The 22,532-nt window shown below is 35.7% G+C and overlaps 1 protein-coding gene across 3 annotated transcripts in view; it reads left to right on the top strand.

The window, feature by feature from the left end:
* The window catches only part of LOC107717006 (SEC14 domain and spectrin repeat-containing protein 1), a 52,863-nt gene that overhangs the window by 26,227 nt on the left and 4,104 nt on the right, over window positions 1-22,532 (top strand). For all 3 annotated transcript variants that reach the window (XM_016523651.1, XM_016523650.1, XM_016523652.1), the window contains 11 exons: window positions 4,439-4,552; window positions 6,473-6,567; window positions 6,792-6,847; window positions 8,807-9,027; window positions 14,745-14,867; window positions 17,216-17,410; window positions 20,066-20,180; window positions 20,701-20,860; window positions 20,961-21,042; window positions 21,124-21,246; window positions 21,609-21,800. In XM_016523651.1, coding sequence (XP_016379137.1) covers window positions 4,439-4,552; window positions 6,473-6,567; window positions 6,792-6,847; window positions 8,807-9,027; window positions 14,745-14,867; window positions 17,216-17,410; window positions 20,066-20,180; window positions 20,701-20,860; window positions 20,961-21,042; window positions 21,124-21,246; window positions 21,609-21,800 — 1,476 coding nt within the window. The remainder of the gene's footprint in view (window positions 1-4,438; window positions 4,553-6,472; window positions 6,568-6,791; window positions 6,848-8,806; window positions 9,028-14,744; window positions 14,868-17,215; window positions 17,411-20,065; window positions 20,181-20,700; window positions 20,861-20,960; window positions 21,043-21,123; window positions 21,247-21,608; window positions 21,801-22,532) is intronic.

Consider the following 22,532-nt stretch of genomic DNA (forward strand, 5'->3'; position numbering starts at 1 on the left):
TGCATGAGGACCGTATGCACCCATTAATCATTCTGCCCATGAACCTCTTCATCACTGATGCTTGGCCAGGCATAAGTGAGCATATGGGAAGGGAAAGACCCGGAGGCCTTATTAAATAAGTGGATCCTCTTTCACTGCCACTTAGGGTCCATAGGACCATCTGTTACTGGACTGCACATTTTTTATGCTTATTATTGCTGATTTTTCTTTCCTTTAAGGAGTTCAAGATGCTGATGCTGAGATTCACTTTCCTTTAAAACAAAGGGAGTTGAGAGCGATTGACTGGTATCAAAGAGGTCTGTGATACCTGGAATGTGCTGTCTGGCAGAATTTAAATTTTTAATTTTTGATTCATATGTTGCTTGCTGAAAGAGCAAGGCCTTCAGTGACAAAAAGCTGCTTTTTCAGCCAGTTGTTGTATTATTGACATCTGCCAGCAGAGGCTAAGTGGATCCTGCTAACCAGCCAAATCTTGACCCATTGATTTATTTATTGACAAGGTCAGTTTTGACATTTTGAATCGCATTGCATTAGCTGATGACTGTATTGGTAGCCATTGAAAGTTTAGCATATTATATATGTAAATACAACTTTAAAAAAAAATTTGGATGATTTGTTTAATTTTAAGCTTTTGTGTAAAATTTGTTTTAAGCTTTATTGCAGTAATACATTATATCAGCCACCCTGCTCAGTAAATTTTATTTTAGCTTAGCTTAGCTTAGCATTATTACTCGGGTGTTATTTCTCATTAGAAACAACTTAACTAAACAATACTGTTCAAATGTTTGGGGGTCAGTAAGATTTTTGTTTTGTTTTGTTTTCAAAGACGTCTCTTGTTATTACCAAAGCTGCATTTATTTGATGCTGTAAAAGTACTAATATTGTGAAATATTTTTACAATATAAAATGGCTTTTTCTTTTTAAATGCATTTTAAAATGTGATCTATTCATGTGATGGCAAAGCTGAATTGTCATCCATTACTCTAATCTTCAGTGTCACATGATATGTTAGAAACTCTAATATGCTGATTTGGTGCTGAAGAAACAGTTTTTATTATCAGTGTTAAATAACTGTTGTGCTGATTTGACTTTTTGTGAAAACTGTGATACTTTTTTTTTTTTTCTTGCAGAATTTTTGGAATAAGTTAATAACAGCATTTATTTGAAAAGTAACTTTTTCAAACATTACAAATATCTGATGATGATCAATGATCAATTTAATGTGTCCTTGCTGAAATGAAAGAATTCATAAAAAAAAAAAAAAATCTTACGGACCCCAAAATTTAGGAATTTTGAATTTCCCCTTCTGTTTTATGCACCTGAGAGCGCAGCATTTTTGTTCAGTTTTTGCTTGTGCTTTTTAAAAATTCTTGCAAGGTAACCAGAACGCGAGCTCCTTTAGGGGACTGTATTGATCAGAGAGCTTTAGCAGACGCAGTGTTTAATCTCCTCCAGCTGACCTTGCAGATGTGAGGGCACCGCTGGCACACGTCCAAGCTGTTGCGTCCCTGCACTCAGGGTCACTGTGTGTGAGGAGAGCACACATTACTTTGATTAAATAGACAGATTAAAAGTTTGGTGAGCAGATGGTTTTTAAAAGGCGTAGTACACCCCAAAATGAAAATGGTCATTTATTTACCTGCATACTGCACTTGTATGTTTTTTTTTTTCCTGACACAGATAGTTCAGATTGACCATAGATGTCAAGGCCCCAAAAGGCTTCTGAAATCATGACAGCTTTGTGCGATCATTTCACTAAGAATTTCTCCTCTGCTATAGCTCTTAAATCGTATTCTCCACACTTTGTCCTGTTACAATATATGCAAGAATCAATGGTGTCAATGACACCAAACCTGCTGTTAAACTTTTAATGCCTTTATTTAAAAATAACAAAACGGGCAACTAAAATATGAATGTGATGAGAGTTGAAGATTATTGCTCGGTCTGTTCATCACACAGTTAATGGATGATTTCAAATAGATATTGTAGAAATAATGTGGACTATTTTTAAGGGTGCTTCTCTTTATCTTTTCTTCATTGGTTTCTTTCTTTCTTTCTTTTTTCTTTGTTTTGTTTTAATGAGAAAAAAAAAAACAGTTTACGGATTTGGAATATGAGTGTTTGCAGCATTGTTATATCATTTGAGAAAGGTGTTGGATTTTTTTCATTAGTTTTCGGTCTTTTTTTATTTTCTCTGCACGCTTCCATCTGTGGATTTGCAGTGATGTCATGGCAGAAGGAGATAAGACCAAATACAGTTCAAAAGCTTTTGTGCTCAAACTGCATTTTAGCATTTGCCACGGAAACTTCACAGCTCAAAACAACACTCTAAAAAATATTGTTTGGACGCAACAAAAAAAATTTACGCAACAGTTTGCATCAATTTTTTGGAGTTAAGGCAACTTCTTCTGAAATTAAGTTCAACTAATAAACTATATTGTGCTATATATACTTAGAAAATTGTGTTAAAACTAACAATTATTAAGTTGAATACTCATAAAAATTAAGTTGTTCTAAGTTGTTTTTCACATTGTTTTAAATTTGATTCAATTATCAGGACAACTCATTAAAAAATGTTTAAAACTTAAAATGTTTAATTAAATCAATAAATTGGAATTTTTAACTTGCACTAATGCATTAAATTAAGTAGTGGCAACAGATCCACTGAATTATTTTTTAGAGTGAAGGCTTTTTAGGTGTAAGAACTCCTGTTAGAGAGAATTTGTGAAACTGACATGAAACAAACCTCACTGTGGCTCATACTTGAAGAGGCTTTTTTCTCAAACTGTCCCAGGCAGACAGCCACACGGCGGAGGTAAACACACCCCTGACATCCTGTGAGTAATGTACCCCAGATATTATGAATCCAAAATATTTTTCCCTCTCTCCTCTATGCTGGAACGCAGGCCGGATTTGTTTGCAGTGAGGCCTTGTCCCTCCATCCCATGTGTTGACTCAGCTGAACAGATTTGTAAAGACAGCTGTGCTGTCTGTCTCTTCCTGTCCACACACCAAAGTGCAGGGTGGAGGGATCTCATTTTTGAGACGGCATACATAAAGCACAGACATAGTAATGATTAACATTTGCATTTATAGCATAACATAAGCTTCCCCTTCTAAATTCTGATTTAATGAGCCTCCTTCTCATCTTAATGCACCAAGTTGTTACGCTGCTTGGCAGCTGTTAACGGTTTTGTTTTGCATTAATGAGCAGCTGATTGTACATTTGTCCTTATTACATGGCAACATACCAATTAAATAAGTAAATAGACATGAAATATTGATTTAAGCTGGTTATCTGAAAAGAAAGACCGCTGAGTGGTGTGAGGGACATCAGTCTCCTACACTGTGCTAGTTTATGTAAAGCAGTCAAAACAGTCAAATATATAGGTTATTCATCATTATAAAGCATTTATTAATAATAATGTATTCATTATTATTATTATTGTCAGATATTGTTATACTATTTTAAGTATTTAATTTGAACACCAGTTTCTTACGCTGTAGTATTTTGTTTAAACAGTCAAATATCTAGTTTATTTGTCATCATATGAAATATATTAACAACAACGTCATATACATTATATTTATCATCAGTTGTCATTATACATAAATATTCAATTGTCAGATATGGTTGTAGTATTATTTTTTAAACTACTTAATTTGGACATCAGACAGTCTTTACACTGTATTTTATGTCTAAGGAAAGCAGTCAAATAGTTTTTGTCATAGGAATAATAATAGTAATAATAATAATAATAACAATGATTTTTTTTAATATAATATCTTATATATTATCATATTAATTGTCATCATACACAAATAATAATAATTTAAAAAAAATAGTAGTAATTGTTGTTGTTGTGATAATTTAATTATGTCTATTACATAAGATAAGTAAGTGTTCTTAGACACAATGTAAAGTGTATTATTAAAATCATTATTATGCTCATAATTATTAAATATTTGGCTGTGTAAACCCTTCTTATGTTAATATATATATATATATATATATATATATATATTAAAAGCTAACAGCCAACACTATATAAAAAGCTATAATCATCCCCTTGTTTTAATAGTTTTGGGTGACTGACACTAAGTTTTTGATTTTGACCCAGCAGAAGGGCTGCGTCACCTGCAGATTTTGTCCTATATGCCTTCAAATATCAAATAAATTATTCATGGATATTAACCTTGCATGACATTTCTGCTGCAGAAGGTCTTGTGTGGTTTTAGATTATGCTACATTGGGTGCACAGATGCCTGTTTAATTGATAACATTAGTGAATGCTGCACTTTGCCCTCTGTTACTACCATTTCTTTTCCAAAATGGGTCGGGATGGTTTTACTTTCTGGTCTATTAATATTCTAAGCACAGGTGTTGAAATAGCTTTGGTTTTCAGTCATACCTGAGAGGTAATTTTCTCCGTTTCAGGTGATTCTGGTCTCTGCCAATAAACTCACACGATACATTGAACCATGCCAGCTTACAGATGAATTTGGCGGGAGTCTGGTTTATGATCATTTGGACTGGCTCAACAAAAGATTGGTGAGAACAAAATCCCTTATTTTCAGTTTTAAATTGCTCTCTTTACTGGTAGACCACAGTGATTCAGGGTTATTGTAGTTAATAGACTGGGTAATGTATTCATGATATATTCATGTGATATAGCTGGCAAAGTAAAATGAAGTAACACTGTGAATATTGGTGTAATTTTAACATGCCGTTTTGTAGTTTTCTAAAGGCGGTGTCATTAGACTAGTTCATTTCTGTGAATCAGTTTATTTCTGGGAATCAAATGGTTTTAACGAATTGATTCATAACCCTGATTCACAATATGTTCAGACATATTTTAAATCAAAATGTTTTAGCAACAATGTTTTTTTTTTTTGTTTTTTTTTTAATTGAGTTGTATTGGTTAATATAAATTAACTTTAAATAAATTAAATATTATAAACCTTCTTCTTGTATTCATACACTGAAAATAGTGTGGAAAACATGGCTAATTATTTGCATTTTGAATCTACTTAATGGTGGCAGTTTAGTTGAAACCATGTAGTTTATTATTATAGTATTTATTAACACTTTAAATTATTGATTTATTGTTTTATGTACTTTTATACATAAAACAATAAATTTTATGTTCTATTTCTATTTAGCTTTAATTAGTTTAGTGCTTCAATGTATTTTGTTTCAGTTAGCTGTCAAGGTATCATCTAGTTTATATTTTATTTGTACTTAATTTTAATATATATATTTCATTTATCAGGGATGCAAACATGTCACCTTTCGGCGAAATTTGCCGTTTTGAATTCAAAATGGGTCATTTGTGTGATTCGTGTAGATCCGGTGAGTTTTTTAATTTGTGTGTGGGGGGGGTAATATATTATAATATATAATATTATACTTCTTTAATATGTAAAAGTATAATATATCCCTTAATATTTCTCTTGTGGCCCGTATAGTGAAAAACATGGGAAGAAACGTATTTTGCGTTAAACAGGTTGTTTTTGAAAATCAGTGCATGAAATAAAGCTGCTCTTAATTTTCATTGATGACAGCAGTGTTAATCATTTTTAGGGCTGCAACTAACGATTATTTTGATAATCGATTAGTTGGTCGATTATTTTTAAAACAAACAATTTTCTTTTTTTATTTTATTGACATAAACACACTATTCCACATTCTGCCCAACGTCCTTAAAACAAACGTTCCAACTGAATGCTATGAAAACATACAGTGCTTAACAATTTATTAGATTTTTTTTTACTGTACAATTAAATGAGATTGGAAAGCTGGTTTAGTTCGGTGTTCGCGCGCAGTCAAACGCGCCTCTCTGCGTATGCGAGCTTCATGTTTGTGCGGCTGTGATAGAAAACAGCACGCGAGTAACAAATCAAGTTCCATTTCGCCTTTTCTTTCACTAGAATGGTTTAAAATCGCTCGCGTGTGTAAACACGTACAATTGATAAACTTTCATTCTATTATGGTTAAATTTTGCAATCAATCCGCGGATCACATGCGTGCCGAACCGTGGGGCTTTGTCCGTACGAATCACAGATCAACTACGATCCGTTTAACCACTAGCTCTGGCTATACTTCATAGTCATTTTGTAATAAATCCAAAAGCAAGTCCTGTAAAAAAAAAACTAGGGAGTGGAAATGGCAAAGGAGCTAATGAGTGATCCTCTGCTGCCATCTACTGGATATTAAAGGTAATTTCATGTCGTTTTCATCAGTCTTTGTTTTCCACCAGGAGACAATTTATTTCATGTTATTTTCATGAATGAAATGTGAATCTTTAAAGTGATTTTTACGGCACAACTATAGAGTTGAAACCCATGATGAGTTTGCATCCCTGATTTACATTATATTATATCATTATACATTATATCGCCCTGTCCAAGTGGCTGTTTCAACACTGTGACATTTTTAACTTGAGGTCTTATTTGGCATTTGTTCATCTAGGTCTTTGAAAAATTCACGAAGGAATCCACGTCCCTTCTGGATGAACTTACCGGCATCAATGAAAATGAGAAAGGAAGCCAGGCAGAGAAGGACAGGTACTTTGTCTCATTATCTCCAGGCATGAGCTTCTAATTAAGAATGTCATTTCAAGGGCCAAGTGTTTTTCTGTTAGTTTTTAGCCATTCTTAAAGGTGTAATTAAAATGTTTAGTGCATTTAAAAAGCAATCAAATATCCAGAGAAACCAACATGTTTGTTTCATTAAATGGTCATGATTTTATAGACGAAAGCTCAGAAACAACATATTGTTACGCTCATAGGTCTTCAGAGAGCAACATCCTGCCTTCATTTGATCCTGAAACGGTCCTGCAGACTGGTGAGTGTCAATCTGTGCTGTCTGTGTTTGTAATGCATGTAGACTGTGCTTCGAAATTACAAAACTGCCATAAGTTATTTCTGTAATATGTTGGGTTCATTTGTAAAACTAGTTGCAAAAGCAGATTTTTGGTTTGGGAATTTTAACTGCATTGCTCTATCCAGCATGTGATGTCAACAGTGAAACTGTTTTTCCAACTGGCCTGTAACTCCATTCAGTTTTATTGGTGGGGTAGAGCTAAGAACTTGGCTTTAGTGTTGTTTAACACTCTAAAGCGATTTCACAGCTTTTGTATTTGAAGCTGAAGCTGGTTTGTAAAGTGTGTTGACTCTGCCCTGATCAGTATGTCTCTGACACCATGCCCTACTCTAAAGAATGGCTCCAATGAACTTACTGGTGAGTGTCAGTCTGTGCTGTCTGTGTTTGTAATGCATGTAGACTGTGCTTCGAAATTGCAAAACTGCCATAAGTTATTTCTGTAATATTTTGGGTTCATTTGTAAAACTAGTTGCAAAAGCAGATTTTTGGTTTGGGAATTTTAACTGCATTGCTCTATCCAGCATGTGATGTCAACAGTGAAACTGTTTTTCCAACTGGCCTGTAACTCCATTCAGTTTTATTGGTGGGGTAGAGCTAAGAACTTGGCTTTAGTGTTGTTTAACACTCTAAAGCGATTTCACAGCTTTTGTATTTGAAGCTGAAGCTGGTTTGTAAAGTGTGTTGACTCTGCCCTGATCAGTATGTCTCTGACACCATGCCCTACTCTAAAGAATGGCTCCAATGAACTTCTGCTCACTGTGAGTGACTTTGAATAAACAGTTACAGGCAGTCTTGTGCACCATTTACAATTGAATTGTAAATGCCTTTTAAATGCATTAAAATTCAAATTGCAGGCTGAATTGTTTTTTTTAAGTGGAATTAGAATGCAATTAAATTTATAATTGCTCTTTTATTTTTCTGTATGAAATAAACATGCTTGATTGAATTTTTCATTATAAATGTATTTTAAAATGTGTCAAGCAATATAAATGAAATATTTTATGTATTTATTTTCACATGAATCAGCACTCTTTTGCCATCCCTGCATTGTTTGAATGCAAATTTTAATGCACATTTGATGAACGTAAATTAACTTAAAAATTAAATAAAATAAAATAAAAATTAATAAATATAAATAAATGTTAAGGTAAATTTGTAAATGAAATATAATTGACCAAATATTACCTGTGTAATAAAGGATGGTATTTAAAAAAAAAAAAGAAAAGAAAAGTAAGAAGAAAAAAAAAGAAAGAAAGCTTGAATATTTTGGAACTTAACTTTGTAATGTAAATATTTATTGATTTTTTTTTATTGATGTTATGTATAAAATTTTTAGATTAATGCATTTTTTTTGTCCTTTTTTGTCCTTAACATACTTTAATTTTTGCCTAATTTGTTTTTGTTTTGGCTAATTCGTTTCCTCTGTCTTCCTGTTTTGCCTAAATCTTTGCCTATTAAATTCCTATTCCTGTCATCACAATTCCAATGTGTAATATCTTGTAAGACCAATTTGATTCATATTCATGTTCATGAGTTGAAAAGCAACAAATTCTCAGTGAATCCTGAATTTTGCCTAACCTTGGTTAGAATAATTCACAAGTATTGGCACAAATAAAAACACCGCAATGGTACAAAATTTGTTTTTCCTCTGTTCCTTTCTTCTGTATTTGAGTATGTCACTTTGTGTCTAATTTAGGTGACATACTGGCTTAATGTATTCACACTGCATCAATTCAATCTGTACTCCTTGACAGTTGTGAAAATTTGCCATTGCATTTGCATTCATCATTTTCTTTCTGTTTGACACTTTGCTTATGAAACATTTTATTACTGTTTACTGCATTCAGTTTTCAAATGGCTTAAACCTTGATTTCTGTCCTAAATGTTGTTTTTCTTTCCTGATTTCTTCCTGTCTTACAGGACATGAGTTGCTCTCGGAGCTGCAGCAGAGGCGTTTCAATGGCTCTGAGGGTGGAGGAGGTGGCACAGCCTGGTCACCCATGGACGATGAGCTGCTGGCTCAGCCTCAGGTGATGAAGCTCCTGGACTCTCTGAGGGAGCAGTACACAAAGTATCAGGAAGTTTGCCGACAGCGCAGCAAACGCTCCCAGCTAGAGGAAATCCAAACCAAGGTCATGCAGGTAAAACACTGGGGGGATTTATAAGAATCGTAAACCAAAAATTGTAAGATCACTTTCAGATAGCCGGGTTGTGTTCTAGAAGAAGTGTCTATAGCAGGGATCCTCAAATCTGGCCCACGAGATCCACTTTCCTGCAGAGTTTAGCTCTAACCCTAATCAAACACACCTGAGCATGCTAATCAATGTCTTCAGGATCATTAGAAAATCACAGGTAGGTGAGTTTGATCAGGGTTGGAGCTAAACTCTGCAGCGCATTGACCCTCCAGGGCAAGATTTGAGGAACCCTGGTCTATAGGTTGCCTTTGGTGCTTTTCAGCTGTCGGACATTCCTGTTCTCTTTGTTTGAGCCAAGAAGCAAAACTGTGTTGTACTTGAGTTTTGCCAAATACATTCAAGATATCTTTGCACGGTCATCTTTTATGAACACCACATGATGTGGTGGAGTGTGAGTTTCAATTTCATCTGTCCACCATTTTGCTTTATTTGCATGTCAAAATTTCACTGAGGTTTAAAAGAAGACATCTTGCTCCACAGCGTCAGTTCAGACTGTGGCTGAGTTTTAGTACTTTGGTGAATCAGCAGTCTTGGTCCACAAATAGAGCCATTTTTGGTGGTTCTTCGCACCATACAATCTTTGAGTCTTTTTGCAGAAAAGATTTGTCACATAATTCTTTCACAAACGGTGCTGCGCTGTCTTCTTGGAAGGCTTACAAAATGCACTCCCACAAAATTCCCACTTAGAATCCGATTACCATAGAGAATCACTGGTAGATGTATGACTGCATCGGCATAGCCTTGCTCTCTATGTATATTTTGCACTTTTGTTTTCTTTTAGTTGATATCAATTTAGTTCATTTAAATCAGTTGGTTTAGATCATTTTATCATGGTTTAGAACTTTTAAATTTTCTATTTATAAAAGAATCCTGAAAAAATATCATGAATTCCACTAAAATATTAAGGAGCTGTTTTCAACATTGATAATAATAATAAAATGTTTCATAAGCACCAAATCAGCATTTTCAACTGATTTCAACAATTTCAACAATTCAGCTTTGCCATCACTGGAATAAATTACCTTTTAAAATATGTTTATATAGAAAACAGTTACTTTAAATTAAATATATTATTATAAATTAATATAATAATATAAATTTATAATTAATAAATTAATATAAAAATAAATTATTTTATTAATTATTTAAATAGTTAAATATTTTGCTATATTATGTTTTTCACTTTATGTTGGATCAAATAATTGCAGTTTTTTATTTTAGTTTGTGTGTTTGTTTATTTATATTTATTTGAATATTATTTGTTTTTGTTTTTCTAATAAAATATTGTTTCTAACCATATTTATACAGTTGTAGCATTATAATGTAACATTAATGCAGTAATAATAGTAAACATTATTACAATGTAATTTCTCTTTGAGGAATATTCCAATTATGAGGCACCATGTGAAGGGAAAAAATTACACTCTTTAAAGGGGTGGTTGACTGCTTTTTTTTCTAGGCTTTATTGTGTTTATAGGGTGCAGTCTAACATGTGTTAATGCTTCGTTTAAAAAAACACATTATTTTTCACATAATTTACTTTTATTCTACACCGCTCTGTTCCTTCTCCGATGAACGCTCAGATGATTTCCTGGTTTTATGAAGCCCCTCCCTCAGAAATTCGCTATGGGCTCAGATTGATTAGCTGGCCCAGTGTGTTGTGATTCGCTAAACCACCTAGTGCGCGTTCAGAAACGTCACGCCCCTCATCTCAGGCAGTGGCATGTTCTCCAGTTGGAATGTAAACAATGGCGTCATCAATATTGCTTATAAATTTGAGCCCGAATGAGACGCAGAGAATATTAGTGAAGAGGATCGCACAGAACCTGTGCAAGCACGGCTCTTACAGGACATTTCAGAATGGTATGTTTTTTTTTGTTGTTTGTTGTTGTCCTATACATTGATGCACTTATTTGAGCAGTTATTTGTAAATGCTACTGCTTATGTTAGCTTCTAATATACAGTTTTATCCAGATTAAAGCTTTAATACAGCAGAATACATGATTGCGTTATAGCGTTTTTGTATATCTAATTTGTAAAGTGTTTGCCATGTTTAATGCTTCTCATAGCTATGTGAAAAATATCTGTCTGTCTATACACACAAAAGCCTCATTCAGACTGTCAGCCCAAATCCGATTTTTGTGCATATCGGATTGAAATCCAATCTTATTTAGATAGTCTAATCGGCAACAAATTACATCCGATTTTTGCAAATCTGTTTCGAGCTACATTCATATGTGGTTTGGAATCCAATTCAAATCGCATTCCTGTAAATCCGTTTCAGTCTGACCGGTCCGATCGGATTTAGCCTAGCTTTTTCACGTTTTCACGCCATGTAAAACGTTAAAAACGTCAGACGTTTTTGTAGAAAACATAATGAAAGTCTTTGCAGAAACAAGCTTGTGTTGTTGTGAACCAAGTCAAGCGGAAAAAGACAATATACTGCTAGTATACACACCTCTTTGAGTTTTGAAACCAGCAGAGACGGCTGCACAGAATAAAGCCGCACATTCCAGCTTCCTGCGTTTCTGCCGCTGCCTCATAAGATGAAATCCATAATAATAATAATCCAGCGCAACGGCAACATGTTGTCATGTCATAAGACGCCATCTAATTGCTAACTGTAGCTGTGTCTCATTTAGAAGTCTGCGTCCTCTGTAGGTCGCATCCTCTGTAGGTCACATCCTCTGAAGGATGCGTATACGGAGTATCCTCAACCCGGAATTAAACAAGACAGCTTTCGTAGGACGAGCGGAAAAGGAAACAGGAAATATCACGTTGCTATGGCAACACATTTATAGCGTCATTGCGCTCTCACGCTAGTTAAATGTACAATACCAGAGTGTTAAACAAATTAATAATTTCTCGCCTTGCTAGCAAAGTACTATTCTCAACATTTAAAAATCACCAAACACTTGTAATCCTGTTTACCACATCTACCAACTGAGGTAACACAACTTAAAAGAAAAACTTAAAAATACTTAATTTAAACACCACATCTTCGCTTGTGTGTAACGTTACATCTGCCGGCGCCGCCAAATTTTTTTTTTTTTGAGGTAACACAACTTAAAAGAAAAACTTAAAAATACTTAATTTAAACACCACATCTTCGCTTGTGTAACGTTACATCTGCCGGCGCTGGCTTTTTTTTTTTTTTTTTTTCTTCTTCAAATAAACAACGGTTGTTTACGGCGACGCAAAGAATTGTGGGTTATCTGTAGCAGCGAAGGATACACCTCATGCATCCTCCGAATTCCTTTGAAAGAAGGTCGCATTCGGAGTGTCCTACTTGCTTTTCTGAAATGAGATGGCCTCGATGACATATGCAGCCTTCGAATGTGACCTCTGGAGGGCGCAGCCTTCGAAATGAGACACAGATTGTATTGCTGTTGTTGTTTTTAGCGTTGGCATAATAAAACAACGGCATTTCCATAGAAACCAACGCACATTCCGTAAAACGAAAGCGCGCTTATGGACACACAAATCGGATATGAACAGTTGCGATACACTGTGTGGACAGTCAGTCGTCTAGATCGGATTCCATCCGGATATGCACAGAATCGGATTTGGGCTGACAGTCTGAACGAGGCTGATGTGTATAAATGGAACACAGTTCATTGCTGGAGCTGACGAGCTGATGATCTGAATCAAGAGAGAGAGATGCAGTGCAGAGCATGTGCAGTGCAGAGCATGTGCAGAGCAGGGGAACGCCAGGAACAGGATTAAGAACCGCTGCTTTAGAACATTGATTTTGAAACATGTGAATCCATTAGATTTGTTAGAAGACAGAATCGCAATTCATATATAAATAGATTTTTTCGTGCACCCATAGTTTTGACAACTCTTCCTCTTCTCTAAAGCAGCGCAGCATGGCCTCGCCCCCTTTGTTGCATGTTCCCGGGGTGGGGTTTATGTAAATTTCAGGGTTTGGGATGTCACTAACCCGGGAAGTTACTTGTTGTAGTCCCTACGAGCTGTAACTGTAGGCATTAAAGGGATACTCCACCCCAAAATGAAAATTTTGTCATTAATCACTTTACCCCCATGTCGTTCCAAACCCGTAAAAGCTTCGTTCGTCCTCGGAACACAATTTAAGATATTTTGGATGAAAACCGGCAGGTTTGTGACTGTCCCATTGACTGCCAAGTAAATTACACTGTCAAGGTTCAGCAAAGTATGAAAGACATCGTCAGAATAGTCCATCTGCCATCAGTGGTTCAACCGTAACGTTATGAAGCGACGAAAATACTTTTTGTACGCGAAGAAAACAAAAATAACGACTTTATTCAACAAATAGCGTATGCTGCTTACGTTCAGTGGATATTCTCCAAAATGGCGCTACGGTGATGCGGAGAGACATAGAGGAGACAAATTGTTGAATAGTCGTTATTTTGGTTTTCTTCGCGTACAAAAAGTATTCTCGTCGCTCAAACAGCAACATTACACACTAACTAAAGTTAAAAAAGTTAAATCACAATCAACCACCCCTTTAAAGTCCCCTTTGATAAACCTCTGATGGATATAATTTATATAAATTTTTGTTTGTGCATTCATAGAAATTCTTAGTTTAATTTAATGAAGAATGTCTACGTTTAAACTCTGCAACCAGTATTTCTTAGTTGGTTAGTGTTACGTCTCTGCAGTCACCAAGTGTAGTGTTTAGGTTATGTTAGGTTTAGGTTAAGGAGATGGTGAAATCAGAGGTTGTGTATCGTATGAAAGTCTCTCAGAGCCACTCTTGTTGGATGAAACAAAAATGTCTGTTTCCATGGTGATCAGGATATTGGGAGGTGCACATCTTGTGTGTCGGAAAAGAGTTTTGGCCTACTTCTTCCCTTCTGTGAAAAATTGCGCAGGGAAGGGGGGATCATTTGTAAGCCGCAGTGCCTGAAGCAATTACAGACAGGAAGGCGTGCAAGCTAAGCAGTGGTTCTTAAAAAGTTCAGTCACCTCCGCATTAGACATATTAATGGCTTTCTTCACAAAGCAGGTTCTCTTGCTGCTGTTCCAGACTTTTAATTTGCTCCCCTAGTTCATTAAACAACAAAAGTGAAATTAATTTGTCTGCCATTTCAGTTGTTATTCCCATTTTTACCTCTCAGCTGTTGAATTGAGACTGAACTTGCATATCAAGCAAGTTAATTAAATGGTTAGTTCACCCGTAATTGAACATTTTTTTTTCATCTTCATGTTGTTCCAAACCTGTATGCTTTTCTTTCTATGCAACACAAAAGGATGAATTTTGAAGAAGAACAAAACACCATAAAGTTAATTTGACATTTGAAAACACAGTATTTGTGTAAGAAATAGACTGAAATACAAGTCATTATTCACTGACAATCTTCCGTTTTGCTGCAGCTCTGAAATCCCATTTGTTCTCTGATACTGATGTTCTTTCAAAATCTGACAGCTGAAAGATCGTGCAGCCCTCCAGACATGCAACCCACATTTGTCTTTTTGTAAACGAGTAAATACCTGATTTAGTAAATCTCTAATTTGGGCTCTCATCGACTTGATCCTGTCATTTAGATAATTAGATTTGCTCTGTGTTCTTCCTGATTTCTTTCCGATTAGAGTCTGCTCAGTGGCTCGGGGGTCAAATGTGGTAGTGATTCACTAATTAAAGGTTTCTTTGTCTGTGTTTATGTTTTGTGTGTGATCAGGTTGTGAATTGGCTGGAGGGTCCTGGCACAGAGCAGCTCCGCACACAATGGGGGATTGGAGACTCCATTCGCGCTTCTCAGGCCTTGCAGCAGAAACATGAGGAGATCGAGAGTCAACACAGTGTAAGTACAACCATAATCTCTAGTGCATGTTTTTTTTTTTAGGCATGTATAGGCTCTGTGAAATGCAAATTGGTGGGGGGGGAATCGTGATGCCGGCTCAACATCGTGATGTCTATCAGCCATCAACCATCAACCCTAATGCACTATATTTCAAATGTTCTCAAATTTGGAGTATGGAGTCAAATCAATGCCACATGTACTTGCAAAAGAATTGAAGTATTGCAAAAAAAAAAAGTTTTGCAAATGAAAATAAAAGTATTGAAAATAAATATATATATATATATATATATATTATGCTTTTGTAAACAAAACTAAAGGATTGCAAAATATAAATGAAACTGAGCAAAAGCAGTGATTTTGCAACCCATATTTTTCATGGCCATAGCTGCTAATTTATTTGCAACACTGCTTTTATTTTGTGTTTGAGTCAAGTGTGAACTCGCAATAAACAATTGTTTTTTTTCTCAATATTTTCATTTTCGTTTGCAAAACGTAATTTTCTTTTGCAATGCTTCAATTCTTTTGCAAGTATGTGGCATTAATTTGACTCCATATCACTGGTTTTTATAAATATAAAAGCAAACTTAAAAAAGAAAAGAACACTTGAACATATATCAGTGAGATAAAAACTACCTAAAATGATAGAAACCATCTTTAGGAAAAGTTTATTTGAAGTGTAATTTGATTTTTTTTAGTTTGGCTTAAGTCCCATTCATTTACATAGAGAAGGAGGGGTTTATGACCTATACTGCAGGCAGACACCAGATGGCGATCAAAATGGTTTGGCTTTACTTTTCAGGATATGTGTGGCACAACTGAACTAAACAGCCATGTGCACTGGTACATGTAGTCTTTTAACCAGTGAATTGTAAATAATGTACATTGAATACTGGCGGTCACTGTGGTATTTAGCCTAAAAAGTTGTGAACCACTGTAGAACATAGAACTCAAACAGTCAGAGCTGCTGATAGAAAAATGATCTGTGATCTGTCAAATCAACTGAAGTTAAAGGGGTCATATGATGCTGCTAAAAAGAACATTATTTGGTGTAATGAAATGTTTATGCAAGAGAAAGGAAAAATTTAAATCGCATCATATGACCCCTTTAAGTCAGATGACACTAAATTGCTACATGCTGCAGTTTAAGTCCTGCCAGTAGGTGGCGTTATTGATGTATTTTACTTGCAATCACATGCTGCTCTTCTAGAATATTTGTGCTTCTGATTATGCACACTTTGTTTGAGGAAATAAAAATATATTGTGTTTAGGTTCATTTTGATTCTTTGATTCAGGCTATCTGGGAGATTTAAGTACATAAAGTCATCAATTAAAGCTTTGTTTACAGTCTTGGAAAATGCATTTGATTTGCTTTAAAGATGCGGTTTTCACCCACAGATTTGCACAGTTTTCCTGAAGGTCAGCTGTTTGGCCATCTGTCTCAGGAGTGGTTTGTGGTGTGCTTTTGGCTTGTCTGAAGTAGTTACTGCCTCTGTATTTCTTCAGTGTGGTTTGTGGCTCACTGAGATCACAAACAGCCTCTTTGATTTACAGGGATCTCTTTGACGTAGCGTTGTTGGTATTGATGTTTTGTTACAGGAAGTTGTTGTTTTGGAGTGTGTGTGTGACTCAGTAGCTTTATGGTTTGTTGAACAGTGCCCTCTTTGTCACGTTGAGTCAGGAACTGAGCCAATTATAGACATGGTTCAGACCATAGGTTATGTAAAAGTGATTTAGTGTTAGTCATCATGCAAAGTGTTGCCATAGTGGTGAGCTTTCTTGGAAGATGGTTTAGCTCTATTTGTGAATAGGGATTTTGGACACAATAGTAATTTATCTTGAACTAATAATTTTCAAAAGAACATGTGATATAAAGCAGCTGCTCAGTATTATATAAATACATAAAATATATATAATGTAATTTTTTTTCTTTATTCCTTAGTGACCCCAAAATTTTGAATGGTAGCAAGCGATAATAATAGTTATCCTTGCCTAAGCATTCACCACTAGTTAACATTACATTGATAAGCTTTTATTACGTTTTAGCCTAGTTTTTCTATGAAAATGTATGGGGAAATGAATGTGGTGTTAATTACAAAGAAACATTTGATTAGTTTGTTTGATACAGTTCATTTAATGGCCTTGTCATCAGTCCATTAACTGCAAATGTTCTACATTTTAGAGATTTTACGGTGTTTGAATCTTTTGTGTATATTTATGTTTCATTGGAGCTGTTGTATCCATTTGACCTGCGACATTGGTGTACTGTGTTTATGGACCTGAGGTCTTTATGAGTGCTGGTGGTTTGTTTAACTGTGTATTAACAGCTCACATCATGCTGTTTGTTGCAGGAGTGGTTTGCTGTTTATGTGGAGCTGAACCAGCAGATCGCAGCACTGCTGAGCGCAGGAGATGAAGAGGACCTGATGGAGCTCAAGGGTCTGCAGCAGCAGCTCAGTGACGTCTGTTACCGGCAGGCCAGCCAATTAGAGTTCAGACAGAACGTCCTGCAGTCTGCCCATGAGTTCCACATGACCGCACAAGATGTAAGATTCAATACGATCAGATGATATCACTAGATCTTCATGGAATCTGCACTCACAGAATTGCAATTAAAGCTCTGCAGATTTCCACAGAACACAAACATATTGTGCATGTAGATACTGGCTACTTTCATGCTTCCGCTATCAGTACAGTGTAATACTATCAGTTCTGTTTAAAGGCGACATAGTCAAATTTGATGATTTTTACTTTTCAAACTTACAGTTCTGGGCCCGTATTCACAAACCATTTTATCTTACCACTAAGAGTTCTCCTAAATAGCAGTAAAAATTGAGTTTTCTCTTAAAACCAATTCACAAAGCTGCTGAGACAATTTTTGCTAAGGAATAGAGATAAGTCTTAATCTAAGAGTAAGGGCGGGGTTGACCTTGTTGCTATGGATGATGTCAGCATGCTTACTAACTATGCACACAGTGATTGGCTGATAGGGAAGGGGTCTCTGTCAGAGATTTATTCATAGAAATATTGCAGAGTGCAATGTTATGTTGCCATATTCAAATAAAGGTTTAAAAATAAAAATGTTAATTGCCACATTGAAATAAAGATTTTAAAATGCAGGCTTAGTGTCACTAATTAAACAATATAATATATGTGTATATGTTCAGGTAATTGGCAGCCTGTATGCTTCTCGCAAAAAATAAATAAATTTGTGTTTATGCATATAAACAGCCTTTTAATTAACAGAGTAGAATAATCATGACTGATAGTAAGACATACAAACAAACAAGAAAACCAAACTGGACGCAAGAACAGCTGTTACTTCTTGCCCAACTGGTTAATGAAAACACGCATATAATCAAAGGAAAATTTGGAGTTGGGATAACCTCCAAAGCCAAAGGCGATACCTTTTTAAAAGCACATTATCAAATATTTCTAAAATGTTTACGTTCCGAGGTAGATTGCTGGCAACAGCCGTTTTAGGATAGTTTGTGGCTTGGTCTTAGTGACTTAGGAGTCCTCTTCACTACTAGCGTTTCACAGATTTAGGAGCTAGTTTTAGTGCTAAAATGCTTTGTGAAATACTCTTAGAGCAAAAATTTAAGGAGTCCTAAATTTAGGACTGACACCCATTATTTTTAAGATTTTCTTTTAAATTAGCGATTTATGAGCTACTTTTAGCCTTAAGATGTTTTGTGAATACGGGCCCTGGGCCCGTATGTATAAAACTTCTCAGAAATGCTCTTAAGAATAGTCTTAAGCTTTGACTTAAGTGTTAAAAAATTCTTAGTAAAAAGTAGGACTTTTCTAAGAGTAGGAGACTTGTATAAAGACACTAAAAGCAACTTTCAGTAAAGTCTAAGACTGATTCTTCAGTGTTGACTGAGGTGACACTTAAGTGTTGTGAGCTAAGGACTACAATGATGTCAACACAAAATGGCCGACCTCAACCTCTGAATCAGCCAATAGTGAGCCTGCTCATGTAAAGTCACAGCAGCACAACACCAATCATTTAATGTAACTACAACACAATCATTTCATTAAGTATTTTTTAAAATTCAATATATTTTCGCTGGAAAGTGTTTGTCGTCTCCTCTTTTTTGCCATCTTATTACTCCTAACTAGGTTAGGAGACCTCTCCAGCTCTCTTAAATAATTTAGGAGCTGAGACCTCTTTTAACACTTAGGAACCTTTATGAATCACTCTTATTCTTAAGTCTAGGAATAAGAGTAAAATTACGTCATTCTTAGAATTTTGACACACTTAAGACTAAACTTTTACTTTGAGCGGCTTTATACATACGGCCCCTGATCGGAAGAGGTTATTACATTTTTTACTTTATCAGTTAAAGTTTTTATCAAAAAATACTTTTTGATCTTTACAATTAAGTTTGTATCGTTTTATCAACTCCATATTATCATATAAGTCCAATATATTTTCGCTGGAAAGTGTTTGTCGTCTCCTCTTTTCTGCCATCTTATTACTCCTAACTAGGTTAGGAGACCTCTCCAGCTCTCTTAAATAATTTAGGAGCTGAGACCTCTTTTAACACTTAGGAACCTTTTATGAATCACTCTTATTCTTAAGTCTAGGAATAAGAGTAAAATTATGTCATTCTTAGAATTTTGACACACTTAAGACTAAACTTTTACTTTGAGCGGCTTTATACATACGGCCCCTGGTCTTTTTGTGCACAGTTCATCTGGGCCTGTTATTCTGAATGAAACCTGATTCAAATGCAGTAACTTGCTCAGCCTCTGAAATAAATGTTCTTTTCATTTAATGATATGAATCCCTCTTAGATTTTCATCATGTGCCCTCTATTCATCTGGCTCCATTGTGGTATTTAACACCCGCTTTTTGCAATCCTATCCAAATTCCAGAAGGATAAAAATCAAGTCTCGCCCTACTTTCTATTTTTCTTTTGCTGAATATCCTGTTCCCCTTGGGTGTTTGTCAAAATACAGAAATACAATGTCTTGAAGTCAACATAAAATGCCATTCACAGGCCATTTGCACACATTTAAAGCCACCGATTTCCTCACCAGTCAGCACAGAAAATCGGTGTACATATTCATTGTGAGCCTACATATTACTTAAATAATTATTTTGTTGTTTATTGAGTGTTTCAACCGTATGTGAATATATACATGTATAGAAAGCTGCTTTCTGATGCCACTGTCATATGTGTTTGTCACAGATGTCCCAGCAGTTAGACGGGCTGTTAGGCATGCTGTGTGCAGACGTCGCCCCTGCAGATGGAGCTGCAATCCAGCAAACTCTAAAACATCTGGAGGAGAAACTCAAGAGCGTGGGTAGGAAGCTCTGTTGTCCTACTCATACGTCTGATCCTGGTTCATGTAATTAAAGTTTGATAAACCAGAACTTTTGGTGCTTATGCATCATTTAACCAGATGTCTGATTTTCAAGAACCACCCAAGACATACAAATAAAATAAATTGTGGCTGGTTGTCTTGTCATTTAGTAGTGTTTAATCATGAAACATGAAAAAATGTCATATGAAAAATTTTCAAACCCTTTTTTTTTTTTTTGGTGAACGCATTTGCATTTAGCAGACACTTGTATTTAGAGCAGCTAATTACAAAAATAATAATTCTTAAACTGACATAAAACATTCATTAAAACAAAGTGAAATATGCTACTCCACTTGCTAATTAGTGCTTTAAACAACATATATATTTTCAGTTGTTTTATCAAATATATGCCTTGTAAATGCAAATTTTTTTCAGGGTGACTGGCATCGGAATCTTTAAAAAAATCCACATAGAGAAGTTTCCTCTCTTTCTGTGTATTGAGTCTCTCACTGTTTTCCAGAGGGTGCCTTGCAAAGCTTGAGAGAAAAAGGCCAAGTACTGCTTGACCAGATGTCTACCCAGACATCCTTTTCCTATGGCAAGGATGTAAGCATTGAGAACAAGGAGAATATCGACCACATTCACAGCGTCATGGAGGACATGCAGCTCCGCAAACAGAGGTTCCTCTTCTCTTTTCATGATTTCTAATCATGGACATGACACTTCTGGTGTACGAAAAGAAAGTGATGATGGTCTGATGTGTTCGCTTGTGTTTTATAGGTGTGAGGACATGGTTGAAGTCAGGAGACTCAAGATGCTGCAGATGGTACAGCTCTTCAAGTGTGAGGAAGATGCTTCACAGGTCAGAGCTTGAAATTCAAATGGAGAGACTCTTAGAAGTGGGACTGTAGTTACTGAGGGGCCTTTTAATTTTTTTTCACAGGCAGTGGAGTGGTTAGGAGAGTTGCTCGATGCTTTGTTGAAGACCCACATTCGACTGGGAGATGATTCACAGGAAACCAAAGTGCTGCTGGAGAAACACAAGAAGTTTGTGGATGTTGCACAGGTATTTTGAATTTCCTCTGCTGGCACACCCATCAGCAAATTGAATTATATTGAATGAGCAGCTAGACCATGTGAAATCCCAATGAAAAAAAAATCTATTTTGCATTATTATTATTAATATTATTAATATTATTTTGTGTGTGTTGTTACAGGAGGTAAAAAAAAAAGCAATTTTTCTTATCAAAAGTGACACTTAAATAAATGCTTCATTCATATTAGAAATCCTATTTTTCCTCTTTGTATGTATGGGCAATTTATTTATTTTTTTGTCTTCTTTTAAGAGTATTGTGTTGTTACTTGTTGGAGTATCCAGCCTGTGTTTTGTTATCGGTTCGCAGTAACCTCTTCCTTTTCTGCTTTCAGAGCACCTATGATTACGGCCGCCAGCTGCTGCAGGCCACAGTGGTGCTGTGCCAGTCTCTGCGTTGTACCACTCGCTCCTCAGGGGACACGCTGCCCAGACTCAACCGTGTGTGGAAACAGTTCACAGTCACGTCTGACGAGAGGCAGCACAGGCTGGAGATGGCCAGTGCTTTCCACACAGCTGCGGAGAAGGTTGGTACAGTTCTGCAAAACAAATGTCATAACAAATCTAAAGGAGTAGTTTAAGGAAAACTGTCACCATTTACTCACTCTCTTGTCGTTCCAAACCTGTATGAATTTCTGTCTTCCATGGAACACCATGGGAGAAATTTTGGGCGAACAGCATTGTTCTTTGGATTTTCTCCTTTTTGTGTTCCACGGAAAATATAATGGCAAATGGGTTTTGCCCCAACATGAGGATGTATAAATAATTTTTGTGAATTGTTCCTTTAAAATGTATTGTTTGAGTTAATTTATCATGAAGAACCATTGTTAGCTTAATTCTATTTATTATGACTTCATAAATAACTATGGTCTGCCTGTTGGCAGCACTAAGGTTTTTGATGGTGGTGAAAATCTGCATATTCATGTGTATTTTTAGCAAAGTCAAATGAAAGCAAACACATTTATGCACCTACAGTGGGGTTCAAAAGACTATGAATTTGCATTTTGTTTATCCTTTATTATTATTATCATCATCATCATCATCAAAAAAAAAAAGTTTGGGAATATTTTATTCAAGTAGCTTTGGATGCCACAATCTATCCAAAGCCTGATGATTTTGATGTAGACTTTTGGACCCCACTGTATGTTAAACTAATTTCTCATGTGACGAGTGGGGGCGGGGCCGAGAGCCGTGGGAACGGGGCGAGGCCGGTGGAGTAAATGCTAATGCGCGACACCTGCGCCACTCACCGGTCTCGA

The sequence above is a fragment of the Sinocyclocheilus rhinocerous genome, unplaced genomic scaffold (assembly GCF_001515625.1).
Source record: "Sinocyclocheilus rhinocerous isolate Xijiao unplaced genomic scaffold, SAMN03320098_v1.1 scaffold1802, whole genome shotgun sequence".
NCBI classification, from domain to species: Eukaryota; Metazoa; Chordata; class Actinopteri; order Cypriniformes; family Cyprinidae; genus Sinocyclocheilus; species Sinocyclocheilus rhinocerous.